At 60.3% G+C, this 12,426-nt stretch overlaps 1 protein-coding gene across 2 annotated transcripts in view; it reads left to right on the plus strand.

Moving 5' to 3' along the window:
• Positions 1–12,426, plus strand: part of Obscn (obscurin, cytoskeletal calmodulin and titin-interacting RhoGEF) — a 137,280-nt gene that overhangs the window by 59,265 nt on the left and 65,589 nt on the right. For both annotated transcript variants that reach the window (XM_078014707.1, XM_078014714.1), the window contains 19 exons: positions 936–1,220; positions 1,339–1,605; positions 1,756–2,025; positions 2,776–3,042; positions 3,271–3,537; positions 3,718–3,830; positions 3,923–4,076; positions 4,261–4,422; positions 4,511–4,615; positions 5,250–5,516; positions 5,781–6,050; positions 6,587–6,853; positions 6,940–7,206; positions 7,292–7,558; positions 8,561–8,833; positions 9,444–9,710; positions 9,881–10,147; positions 11,419–11,691; positions 12,136–12,402. In XM_078014707.1, coding sequence (XP_077870833.1) covers positions 936–1,220; positions 1,339–1,605; positions 1,756–2,025; positions 2,776–3,042; positions 3,271–3,537; positions 3,718–3,830; positions 3,923–4,076; positions 4,261–4,422; positions 4,511–4,615; positions 5,250–5,516; positions 5,781–6,050; positions 6,587–6,853; positions 6,940–7,206; positions 7,292–7,558; positions 8,561–8,833; positions 9,444–9,710; positions 9,881–10,147; positions 11,419–11,691; positions 12,136–12,402 — 4,575 coding nt within the window. The remainder of the gene's footprint in view (positions 1–935; positions 1,221–1,338; positions 1,606–1,755; positions 2,026–2,775; positions 3,043–3,270; positions 3,538–3,717; positions 3,831–3,922; positions 4,077–4,260; positions 4,423–4,510; positions 4,616–5,249; positions 5,517–5,780; positions 6,051–6,586; positions 6,854–6,939; positions 7,207–7,291; positions 7,559–8,560; positions 8,834–9,443; positions 9,711–9,880; positions 10,148–11,418; positions 11,692–12,135; positions 12,403–12,426) is intronic.

A 12,426-nucleotide genomic window follows, 5' to 3' on the forward strand; every position in this document is an offset into this window, starting at 1 on the left:
TGTGATTGAGGCTGTGGCACAGGAGGTGCAGGAAGCTGTTAGGGCCCAGGGTTGGTGGAAAAAGCTCCTCCCCAGCTGGGGTCTCCGTCTAGGCTAAGGCCCCCTGCATGCTGGGATTCCAGCCTGGCTGTCAGAAGTCTTGGCCCCAATGTCCTCTGCAGATCTTGGCTCTTGTCTTGATCCTGGGGGTCCTGACAGTCCAGCTCTTCTGAGGTGGGCACTGTGGGATGGCACCCTGCCCGCTGCACCTCAGTCTCATTCGCAGCCCCCTTCCCTTTCCTCCATAGCCCCACCTACCCATGTGGTCCTCTCTGCACTCTGTGGGCTTGGCATCTATTGAACACACAGTACCTCTGTCAGAAAGGCTGGCAGGAGTGTCCCTCCAGGCTGACACCCTCCCAAAGAATTCCAGCAGTGTTGATGCAGAGCATCCCACACCAGACTTCTCACTGTAGCAGTCTCAGTCCTTGACTGTGCTCCTGACCACTCGCCCACCAGCCACTGACTCTGCAACCAATGCTCTATCCGAGTGCTCCAAGGGCAGGATGGGAGGGCCTTCTTGGCCTCCCTGGCCCTCTCCGCTCTAGTGCTCTCTCTAGTGCCCAAAGTCAGTCTCTGCTCTTGGGGTTTGACACCCACACAGTTTCCTTGGGCTGCCTTTGAGGATGCCACCCTCCCCGCAGTTGGGGAAGGCCTGATCTGGACTGCTAACTGCCCTTTCTCCCTGTGGTATCTGTTTGTGGGTGGATTTCTCTCTGAAGGGCAGGACCTTGGATAAAGAGCTGGTGGCCCTCAACCTAGTAGCAACTTCTTCTGGCCATCCTGTATGACCCTGAGGACCCTAAATGGTGGCCCTTAGGTGCTGGCCTGACAGAGGCAGTGGTTAGGGCTAGTGTGGAGAGTCCTACACATTCATGTCAACTGACCTCCCCCAGAGCCAGCACCTGAGTCCCAAGCCCTGGAGAGATCTGGCCGCAGGGAGCCTCTGGTGATCAAGGAACATGAGGACATCGTCCTGACAGCCACGCTGGCCACATCCTCTGTGGCGGCAGTGACTTGGCTCAAGGATGGTGTGGAGATTCGGCGCAGCAAGCGGCACCAGGCCACCAGCCTGGGGGACAGGCACACCCTGACAGTCAGAGGAGCCCAGGTGCTTGACAGTGCAGTCTACAGTTGCCGGGTAGGCATGGAGAGTCAGGACTTCCCAGTGCAGGTGGAAGGTGAGCTCCTCCAGGACCACTGGGCCTGCTGCACCCACCTGGTGCAGCCACCCATAGCAGAGCCCCGTGGAGCTTGGGGTACACAAGGTAGCTGACAGACATCCCCTTGTGCTTGCAGAGGTGGTTGCCAAGTTCTCTAGGCCTCTGGAGTCCATCACAGGGGATCTGGGTGGCACAGTGACCCTGGCCTGTGAGCTGAGCCCACCACAGGCAGAGGTGGTGTGGTACTGTGGGAGCACGCAGCTGCGGGCGGGCAAGCGCTTCCAGATGGCCGCCGAGGGCACCCTCCGCTTGCTCACGGTGTCGGGCCTGCGTGAGGAAGACGCAGGAGAGTATGTGTGTGAGAGCCGTGATGACCGCACCAGCGCCCAGCTCAGTGTCCGTGGTATGCTAGGTGGGGTGGGGGGTGTAAGATGGGGATGGTAAGGGGATGGGGCAGTGGGCCACCTTCCAGCAACTTCCCTGAGAAGGTGTGCAAGGGGTGGAGATCTTCACAGAGACACTCCTACCTCCTTAAGCAGACCTTCCCCTGCAGTGCCCCGCGTGGTCAAGTTCACATCTGGGCTGAGCGCAGTGGTTGCAGAGGAGGGCTGCGAGGCCACTTTCCAGTGTGTGGTGTCCCCCAGCGATGCAGTGGTCACGTGGCACCGGGACGGCATCCAGCTGCAGCCCAGTGAGAAGTTCCTCATATCGCAGAGTGGTGCCAGCCGCAGCCTGACCATCTCTAGTGTGGCAATGGAGGATGCGGGCCAGGTCACAGTGGAGTCTGAGGGCGCCGCCTCTTCAGCTGCCCTCCGGGTCAGAGGTGAGCTTGGGAAAGGGACCTGTGGGGCAAGCAGCTCCCTGCCACAGACTCCCCTGCAGGCTGGTTCCAAGGAGCTGTATTGTTCCTGCAGCCAGCTAGTCTGGCTGACCTCAGGGGACACAGAACCTGTCCACCAGGAGATGGAGGTGACTTGGGTACCATGAGGAGCTGGGCGCCTTCTCCCTAGAAGGAAAGATACCATTTTGCAGATGCATCTGGTGGGGAAGGGCCAACCGAGGTTGAGGCACTCAAGGGAGACTTCCTGGAGGAGTCGGGGCCCAGCTGATCTGGTGATGGGAAGGTGAAGGGAGTGAGGCTGGCAGTTAGTAGAGGCAGGAGACGGGGAAAGCTTTGAGAGCCAGAACTTCATCTGAAATAAAGTGGGAGCCATGGCAGGTTCCTAAGGTAGGGAGTGATGGAGACAAATGCACTGGGGCACTCACAGAGCAGCCTGGGGTGGGGAAGCCCTCTGGAGCCTGCTTTTCATTCCTTTACACAAGCACATGTTCTTGGTTGTAGTAAAGTGCAGGGATTCTAGTGGCTCTGATGGGCACCACCCATTTGCTGGAGACCAGATACTGCTGGCCTTGGGCCACACTTGGTAGTTCCAGGCACTAGGGCATGGCACGGTTGTTCCAAGCTGGGAGGCTGGGCAACAGTAGGGACCTGGTGGGGGCAATGCGGCCATCTGGGTTATGGGCGGGCTGGCCCTGGGTGTCTAGGATGACCTTGGCTCTTGCACCATCCCAGAGGCGCCTGTGCTGTTCAAGAAGAAGCTGGAGCCGCAGACTGTGGAGGAGCGGACCTCTGTGATGCTGGAGGTGGAGCTGACGCGTCCGTGGCCTGAGGTGAAGTGGACCCGGAACGCCGCAGTCTTGGTGCCGGGGGAGAATGTGGAGATCCAGGCGGAGGGCACACGCCATCGCCTGGTGCTGCGCAGCGTGGGCTTCACCGACCGTGGCTTCTTTGGCTGCGAGACACCAGACGACAAGACCCAGGCCAAGCTCACTGTGGAAAGTGAGTGGCGCTGTGCTGGCTGGGGCCTGGGGCATCGGGAGGGGCGGGGCGCCACCTTCTCCCGAGGGGCAGGTCCTGGGGTGTGGGCCGCTGGCCGCTGGCCTCTGCTCACCTCTGGCACCTCCTGGGGAAGCTGGCTGTGCCTACCCTGGGGTCCCAATGCTGGCTGGTGGAAGGGCAGGGCTCTGGGTACAGCGGACCACTGGCGCGTCTCCTGCATCTCCACAGTGCGCCAGGTCCGGTTGGTTCGGGGCTTGCAGGCAGTAGAGGCGAGAGAACAGGGCACAGCTACTATGGAGGTGGAGCTGTCGCATGCCGAAGTGGAGGGTACCTGGACACGCGACGGACTGCGGCTGCAGCCAGGGCCTAGGTGCCATATGGCTGTGCACGGGGCCACGCACATTCTCACACTCTCGGAGCTTCAGCCACAGGACAGTGGTCTAGTGGCCTTCAAGGCAGAGGGCGTGCACACGTCTGCCCGGCTGGTGGTCACTGGTGAGTGGGTGGAGGTAGCAGGACCTACTCCAGAGAGGCCTGCCTCCTTCCCCAAGGTGGCCTGGGAGGCAATGGGGACATTGAGGACCAGGAGGTGTGACTTGAGACAGCCAGAACTCCCTATCACCCGCCTGGGAAGCACCTTGTAGACCATTGATCACCTTCCTCCTGTCTTCCCAGAGCTGCCTGTGAGCTTCAGCCGCCCACTGCAGGACATGGTGGCTACCCAGAAAGAGAAGGTGACCCTGGAGTGTGAGCTGTCCCGTCCCAATGTTGATGTGCGCTGGCTGAAGGTGCTTCTCTCCCACTCCTTTATGCCCTCCCTGCCTCTCACCAGTGGCAGCTGCCCTCCACCAGTGCCTGACCAGGCCTCTTGGTTCCACAGGATGGTGTGGAGCTACGGTCAGGCAAGACCATGGGCATAGTGGCCCAGGGTACCTGCAGAAGCCTCATCATCTACCGGTGTGAGATGGGGGACCAGGGCATCTATGTGTGTGACACTGGTGAAGCTCAGAGCTCTGCTTCTCTGAAGGTGCAAGGTGAGGCTTGGACAGGTGGAAAGGGCAGGGCCTAGGGTTGTGAATGCCTCCTTGCGCACCTGCAGCCTGCAGCCAGGTGCTTGGCTGCCTGTGCCCTTAGCTCTCAGCAAACTGGAGCCCTGGGTGGGAGCACCAGGATGGCTACTGTACCTGCAGGCATGGCTGGGTCTTGCTCTCTCCTCAGGCCGAAGTGTCCAGATTGTGCGGCCCCTGGAGGACGTGGAGGTGACGGAGAAGGAAGGTGCCAGTTTTGCCTGTGAAGTCTCCCATGACGAGGTGCCTGGCCAGTGGTTCCGAGAGGGGATTAAGCTGCGGCCCAGTGACACTGTGCGTATTCGCCAGGAAGGTGCGTGTGGGGCAGGCTGGCTGCAGGTGGGGTGGACCCGCCCCCAGGCTGCTCCCTTCATTCCAGGGCTGGGGGCTTTTGTCCCTAGGAAGGACATACACTCTCATCTACCGGAGGGTCCTGGCAGAAGATGCAGGGGAGATCAAATTTGTTGCAGAAAATGCAGAATCGCGAGCCCACCTCCGAGTGAAAGGTGAGTGGAGTGTGGAGAGGGGGGGACTGGGGTGTGGGGGTGTATGGGGTATGTGATAGCCCCGCCATCCCAGACCAGACCACTTGCTGGGACTGGGACAGCAGTGGTCAGGAGGAGGAACGGGAGTGTCACATCTTTCACAGGAAGATGTGGTCGAAGAGGGAGGAGCAACCTGGGGGGTTTGAGGACTCAGGGTCTCAGTGAACTCTCCCTCCTTGGGTTGCAGCCATCACTGGAGAGGAGGGTGTGCACTCCAGCAGGTGGCGATGTGGCCTGCCAGGGCAGGAGAGGTGGGAGGGTCTGAGGTTGTGGGTGGGGGTGAGTGCAGGATGGGGGCATATGGATGGGGCTTGGGCACTGGGACTGTGGTGTGTGGAGCTGGACATGCACATTCAGGGTACACATCAGCTGTGATGTGTGAGGCGTGGTGGGGGGCACGACCATGGTGCCAGTGGTCTGTGGCACACAGCTGGTCCTAGACCAGCTTGGATTGGGACAGTCTGGCCCCTGCTGCCTCAGGTGTAAGTGCACAGGCTGTTGGGGGCAGCATCCAGTCCTTCAGCAGCCCTGCTGGGGGAGCCTGTTGCCAAAGTGCTCATGGTTGGGCCCTGAACCCACTGGCCACACACCGCAGAGTTGCCAGTGACCCTCCTCCGCCCGCTGAGGGACAAGATTGCCATGGAGAAGCACCGCGGCGTGCTCGAGTGCCAGGTGTCCAGGGCCAGTGCACAGGTGCGGTGGTTTAAGGGTGGCAAGGAGCTGCAGCCTGGACCCAAGTATGAGATGGTCAGTGATGGCCTCTACCGCAAGCTGGTCATCAACGACGTGCAGCCAGAGGACGAGGATTCTTACACATGCGATGCTGGCGATGTCAAGACCAGTGCCCAGTTCTTTGTAGAAGGTGTGTTCCAGGCCAGCGGCAGCTCTCAGGTTCTTGGGGGTGGCTGTGGTTCCCAAGATCTGTCCTGGAAGTCCTGGAGGTGGCCCAACTGGGGACATCCAGGCAGCTGGATGTGGACACAGGAAGATGTAGGTACAGAGGGAGAAGCAACCTGGGGGGTGTGAAGACTCGGGGTGTCAGCGCACTGTGGGGAAGGACCTCAGAGCCTGCGGGGGTGGACAGGTCCAGCCTCCAGGTCCAACGTGACTACCTCCTCTCCCACAGAGCAGTCCATCACCATCATACGGGGCCTGCAGGATGTGACCGTGATGGAGCCTGCTCCTGCCTGGTTCGAGTGTGAGACTTCCATTCCCTCCGTGAGGCCACCCAAGTGGCTTCTGGGCAAGACTGTGCTGCAGGCAGGGGCGAATGTGGGCCTGGAGCAGGAGGGTACGGTGCACCGGCTGACCCTGCGGAGGACCTGCTCCACTATGACTGGGCCTGTGCACTTCACCATTGGCAAGTCCCGCTCCTCTGCCCGCCTGGTTGTCTCAGGTAAGCTGAGGTGGGCATGGCTCAGGGCCTCCAGTGGGCCTGGCTCAGATGGTGGGTAGTTATGGCCTGGGCTCGCAAGGTGGGGATGTGTGGGGATACATAGGACAAGGTGGGCAGGATGTATGTAAGGGCTGGGCACACCATGGTGCTTATGGTACCTGGGCCCGGGGTGGTGGGTGGACACAGCTCAGTGGTTTGTTGGGGGAAGGATCAGGGCATGGGAGATTTTGGCTGGAGCTGGTGCAGGGTTGGGAACCAGTGGTCAGAGGCCTGCAGAGCAGGGTGCAAGTGCTGGGGCAGGGCAGGGCAGGATGTGTGGGGCCAGGGCATACATGGGTAGGTGTGTGGGGTGCGGGGTATCTTGGGGACAGGGAGGGGCATGTGGAGCAGAGTGGGACAGGAGAGGAGGGGCAGGTCATGATGTGCAGGGCAGAACGTGGACTCAGTGGTGTGGGTAGAAGACTATAGAAGAATATAGCTCAGACCCAGGGCACCCAGTCCTGTGGCCCCACAGCCCTGCCTTATTCCCGCTGTAGACATCCCGGTGGTGCTAACCCGGCCACTGGAGCCCAAGGCTGGGCGTGAGCTGCAGTCGGTGGTCCTGTCCTGTGACTTCAGGCCGGCCCCTAAGGCCGTGCAGTGGTATAAGGAGGACACACCGCTGGCCCCGTCGGACAAATACAAGATGACGCTGGAGGGCCAGATGGCAGAGCTGCGCATTCTCCGGCTCACCCCTGCTGATGCTGGCACCTACCGGTGCCAGGCAGGCAATGCTCAGAGCAGTGCTGAGGTCACTGTGAAAGGTAGGACATGAGGTGGGCAGGCCATGGGAGGGCCTGGGGTGGGCTGTGGCCGTGGGCAGCACTAAGGCCCGGTGTGTGCCTTCTAGCTCGGGACGTGGCAGTGACGCAGCCGCTGCAGGATGCTGAGGCCACCGAGGAGGAGCGAGTGTGCTTCTCGTGCGAGCTGTCCCGCGAGGATGAGGAGGTGGAGTGGTCGCTCAACGGCACACCCCTGTACAACGACAGCTTCCACGAGATCAGCCACGAGGGCCACCGCCACACACTGGTGCTGAAGAGCGTCCGGCGGGCTGATGCAGGCACTGTGCGCGCCAGCTCTCCCAAGGTGTCCACTACTGCCTGCCTGGTTGTCCGAGGTGAGCTGTGCTTGTGGGGTCTATGGGTCCCCTCCGTTCACGGACAGGTATCAGGCTTCCCTCACCAGCCCCATCTTCCCTGCAGCCAAGCCAGTGGTGTTCCTGAAAGCACTGGACGATGTGTCTGTGGAGGAGTGTGGCACACTGGCCCTGCAGTGCGAAGTGTCAGACCCCGAGGCCCGTGTGGTTTGGCGAAAAGATGGCGTGGAACTTGGTCCCAGCAACAAGTACGACTTCCTGCACACGGCGGGCACACGGGGCCTCGTGGTGCATGACCTGAGCCATGAGGATGCTGGCCTGTACACCTGCCATGTGGGCAGTGAGGAGACCCGGGCCCGGGTCAGCGTGCATGGTGCGTGGCCAAGGGCTGGCTGAGGTGGGGTGTGGGAAGGGTCGGCACATGTGGTCTTCCTGCATCCCAAGAGGCCCATGATGCTCTCCAAGTCCCCGGGGGCTGCTTTGCAGAGCCAGGAGAAGTCAGGAGCTCCCACAGTGGCTGGTGCTTGCAGAGGTCCTGTGAGGTCCCAGAGTGGACAAGCAGGGGGATGGGAGACTCTCTGGATAGGCCTGGGGGCTGAGGTCGGCAGAGACATTGCTTTGTGCTGCAGGAGCAGATTTCTGAGCAGAAACCAAGAATTCAGGGTCCGGGCATTGCCTGCCTAGGAAGGGCTCCCTGGCCAAGGGCAAAGCCTGGTCATGCAGTGAGGGCAGCTGCACACAGATGACATGCACTTCCCTTCTTAAGGAGCCAGACCCAACCCTGGACCCTGAACTTTTGGGTCTTTTGAGTGCATCCTTTTCAGCCAGGGTTGGGTTCCAACTGCAGGGCCAGCACCCCCTATCCAGGTTCAGCGTCTGGTCATCCTGAGCTAAGTCCCTAACATATTCTGTTTCCAGGGTATATGGTTGGCAGGCCAACTAGTTACTGACCTTGTGGCTGCTGGCCCAGGTTGGCCTTGGTGGTTTCTGATGAGACAGGAAAGGAGAGGGAGGTGGAGTGTTTGTCACAGAGTGGGGCTCATGCTGTCTGAAGGCTCTTCTCCTGGGGCTCCTGTCCTTTTTCCCTTGGGGTTTGTGACTGGTGGGAAATGTGGGTGGTCCTTGCTTCCCCTTCTTTGGAGCTCATAGCCACTGTGGTTTGGCGAAAAGATGGCGTGGAACTTGGTCCCAGCAACAAGGACATGGCCAGCCCCAGGCCAAGGGTGCATCATGATTCGGTGATCGTGCCCTGCGTAGGTTCTGGGCCTGGGGGCAGGGGGCCAGCCCACCTGCTGGGGCCAGCCCTGCCTGGGGTCTTGCATGGGCAGTGCTGCCGGTGTCTGGCTCTGGCCTGAGGAGTCTCTGTGGCTTGCAGACCTGCACGTGGGCATCACCAAGAGGCTGAAGACGGTGGAGGTGCTGGAGGGGGACAGCTGCAGCTTCGAGTGCGTCCTGTCCCACGAGAGTACAGGCGACCTGGCCATGTGGACTGTTGGTGGGAAGACAGTGGGCAGCTCTGGCCACTTCCGGGCAGCAAGCCAGGGCCGCAAATACACCCTGACCATCCAAGAAGCTGCGCTCAGTGATGCTGGGGAAGTGGTCTTCTCTGTGCGGGGTCTCACCTCTAAGGCCTCACTTGTCGTAAAAGGTGAGTGTGATGAACCCAGCTGGGGACTTGTCACCAGAGGCCCCCAGGCTGCTGAGCCTGAGACCCTCTCCAGGTGGTCAGGAGTGGTTGAGGGACTGACCCCAGCCATCAGTGAGCTTTCCTTTAAAGGATGTGGGGGCATAGAGGCACCTGCTGGACCTGGGAGAGATTCTGGCCCTCTGAGGGGGTCACTCTGAGCTAGTGTCCCTGGGCCAGGCCCAGGGTTTGGGTCTTAATCTGACTGCTCTCCTGGCTGGGGTTCCTAATGCACATGGCTCACCCTACCATCCCGTGACTCTTGAGCCGGGGCCACAGGGTCTATGCTTGGCTGGGAGGTTCCCAGCGGTCTGGACCTGTGCTCTTGGTGTACGTGCCTGGTACACACTGCAGGCTCAGTGTTGGGTCTCAGGAGTGGCCTGAGCACTGCTGTGCTGGGTGCTTTCCCCTGGTGGCCAGGGCTCCTGGCAAGTCAGTGTTGGAGGCTCCTGGGGGCTGGGGTCTAGGCTCTGTGGTGTTGGTCTTGAAATGGATGCTCCCAGTGCCCACCCCTGCCCCTGCCCCTGGCTGAGCATGTCTGTGCTTCCTGGGTAGACACTTTTGTTCCCTTCAGAGAGGCCAGTGGACATCACGAAGCCCCTAGAAGACCAGCAGGCCACGTTGGGGGAGGACGTGGTGTTCACTTGTGAACTGTCGAGGGCAGGCACCCCTGTGCACTGGCTGAAGGATGGGAAGGCCATCCGCGAGAGTCAGAAGTACAAGCTGCTCCGCGAAGGCACGCGGGCTGTGCTGGTCGTCCATGGAGCCTCTCTCAAGGACTCTGGCACATACACATGTGAGACGGACTCTTCCAAGAGCACAGCCAGACTCCGTGTGGATGGTGAGTGCCCAGACGGCCCCACAGCAGCTCTCCCTTGGCATGCCCAGGACCCCTGCCTCAGAGCAGGGGAGGTCTCTCTCAGGGCTCTGCTTCCACGGCCGGCAGGAGCAACAAGGCTGGCCTGGGATGTATGCAAGCTTTACACTCACCTCTTCTGTCTTCTCTCCCAGAAAAGGCCAACAGGTTTACAGAGGAGCTGGTTGACCTGCAGGTGGAGGAGAAGGGCACGGCCGTGTTCGAGTGCAAGACAGAGCTCCCGGCATCCACCGTGACGTGGCGCAAGGGCCTCAAGGAGCTGCGGGCCTCCGGGAAGTACATGTTGAGCCAGGAGGGCTTGGCCCTGCGGCTCACCATCCGCACCCTGGAGAAGATGGACAGTGACACCTACACCTGTGACATTGGGCAGGCCCAGTCCCAGGCCCGGCTCCTGGTGCAAGGTGAGTGGCTGGTGCAGCCACAGTGCTCACGTGTGCCCTGGCTTTCAGCACCTCGGGGGCTCAGGTGGGCCTTATTGAAACTGACCCTAGAGGCTGTGCTTGGCCTGCCCAGCCTCTCCATCTCTGAGGTAGAGAGGATGAGTTGGGGGCCTCTGGAGTGCTCCCTGTGCCTTTCTGGGTGAGTCGATAGCTTCTTCCCCTGGAGCTATCCTTGCCTGCTGCACGTTCCTTCTGGGCTCAGGCGCACTCTGCTCTGGGCCTGCACACCTTTTTCCCTCTCCCCACCCACCAGAGGGGCAACCTGACCCAGATGCTGACAGTAAGGAGCCCAGGTGTTCCCAGGGTGTAGCTGTTAGTGTGCCTGTGACAGTAGATGTCTAAACAGGTGGAGGGAGATTCTCCAAAGAATAATGATGTCACTCGGAAGAGTGGAGTGTTGCAGGGCTATGGTAAACTAAGTGTATGCCAGGGAAGCTAAGGCCAGGGGAAGGCTTTAGGGCACAGAAGGGAGATAGTCAGGTCCAGAGTTGGTGGCCTTGGAGACCCCATGCAGTTGCTGGCTTCTGCGTAGGTAGAGGCCACTGCTGCACAGGTGTTCTGTCAGAGGTCTGGTCTGCAGTGCTGTGGTCTGAAAGAACAGAGTGACTTCTGCTCCTGAGCTGCTGGGTGTGAGGTGTAGGACTGGGAGGTGTTGAGAATGTGCTCATCTGAGATGGGCAGGTGGAGCCTTCCCTGGGGAAACTTCCAGCTCTGGTTTTGCCAGGGTCTCAAGGAGCGTTCCTCCTGGATCATGGCCTTTCACAGTGGTTGTGAGGGCTTGTTTGCATCTGGTGTACTGGGTGAGAGCCACCATTTTTCTTGCTTTGCAGACAGGTAAATTGAACTAAAAGGGTCTGTGGTGGCCTGGGGTTGCAGGATGTACCACCAGCATCAGAACAAGTGTGTCTCAGCCCTCCTGACCATCCTTCACCTGGCCCTGGCATCCTGGGCTGGCATCCAGGGCCAGTTTGCTAGAAGTTCTTTCTGGGTCTGTCTTCTGGGGATCGCAGAATGGTGTCAAGAGCCTTGCAGACCTGAGCTGGGAGATGGGACTAGGACTCAGAAGTCACCCTGAGACAGACTGTTCTGCACTGTTCAGCTCCCACGTGCATCCTGTTGTCAACCCTGACTGGCTAACCAGTCACTTGCTTGCTGCTGGGAGCCCTCCTTGGGTCTGGAGAGAGCCAGACTTCCCTGGGCAGCAGGCCCTGATGGCTGTCTGTGCCCTGCAGGGCAGAGGGTGCTCATCACGGAGGAACTGCAGGACATGGAAGTGCACGAGGGCTCCTCAGTCACATTCTGCTGCCGTGTTGCTCCTGCTGACCATGGGCCTGTGCGCTGGTTCCTGGATGAGACACCCTTGCATGCCAATGAACTCAATGAAATCGTGGTCCAGCCTGGGGGGTACCATGTGCTCACCCTGCGACAGCTGGCACTCAAGGACTCGGGTACTATCTACTTTGAGGCGGGTGACCAGAGGACCTCAGCCACCCTGCGGGTCACTGGTAGGTTTTGTATCTCAAGGCCAGGGCCATTTGGGGTGGGGATGTCATACTGTTCATGCTGCTCAGGGTACAGCTTTGAGGAGGGTGGGCAATAGCTCAGGTGACAGCTGAGTCATGTCTGAGCTTGGGTGCAGACTCATTGTGACGTGAGACTAGATGTCCTCAGCATGGGGATCCTAGGAAGGCAGGTGTGTGTACTGGTGCTATTTGGGATGAACGCCCCTCCGTAATGCTCAGAATACTGGTCAGCATGTCTCAAAGTGGCCTGCTCCCTGCCAGGGCGAGAACCACACAGAGCCCACCCTGTCCCCTCAGCGTTCCCGTCTGTGGCTGCAGCCCGAGGCAGCGGCAGACATGGACAAGATGATGACCATCTGCAGCAGGGGCCTTTCTTGCAGTAACACCACAGCCCCAGGGACCCTTGGCTCCTTTCTCTTCCCCCAGAGAAGCCGAGCATCTTTTCCCGGGAGCTCACAGATGCCACAGTCACAGAAGGTGAGGACTTGACCCTCACGTGTGAGACCACTGCTCCTGACACCCCCGTGCACTGGACCAAGGATGGGAAGATGCTGCGGCCATCTGCCCGGTGCCAGCTGAGCTACGAGGGCTGCTGTGCCCAGCTGGTCATCACAGGTGCCACCCCGCAGGATGGTGGGCGATATAAGTGTGAGGCTGACGGGGCCTGGAGCAGCTCCATTGTCAGGGTCCAAGGTGAGCTCAGTGCCTGTGGCTCCC

The sequence above is a fragment of the Ictidomys tridecemlineatus genome, chromosome 1, assembly GCF_052094955.1.
Source record: "Ictidomys tridecemlineatus isolate mIctTri1 chromosome 1, mIctTri1.hap1, whole genome shotgun sequence".
Classification (NCBI taxonomy): domain Eukaryota; kingdom Metazoa; phylum Chordata; class Mammalia; order Rodentia; family Sciuridae; genus Ictidomys; species Ictidomys tridecemlineatus.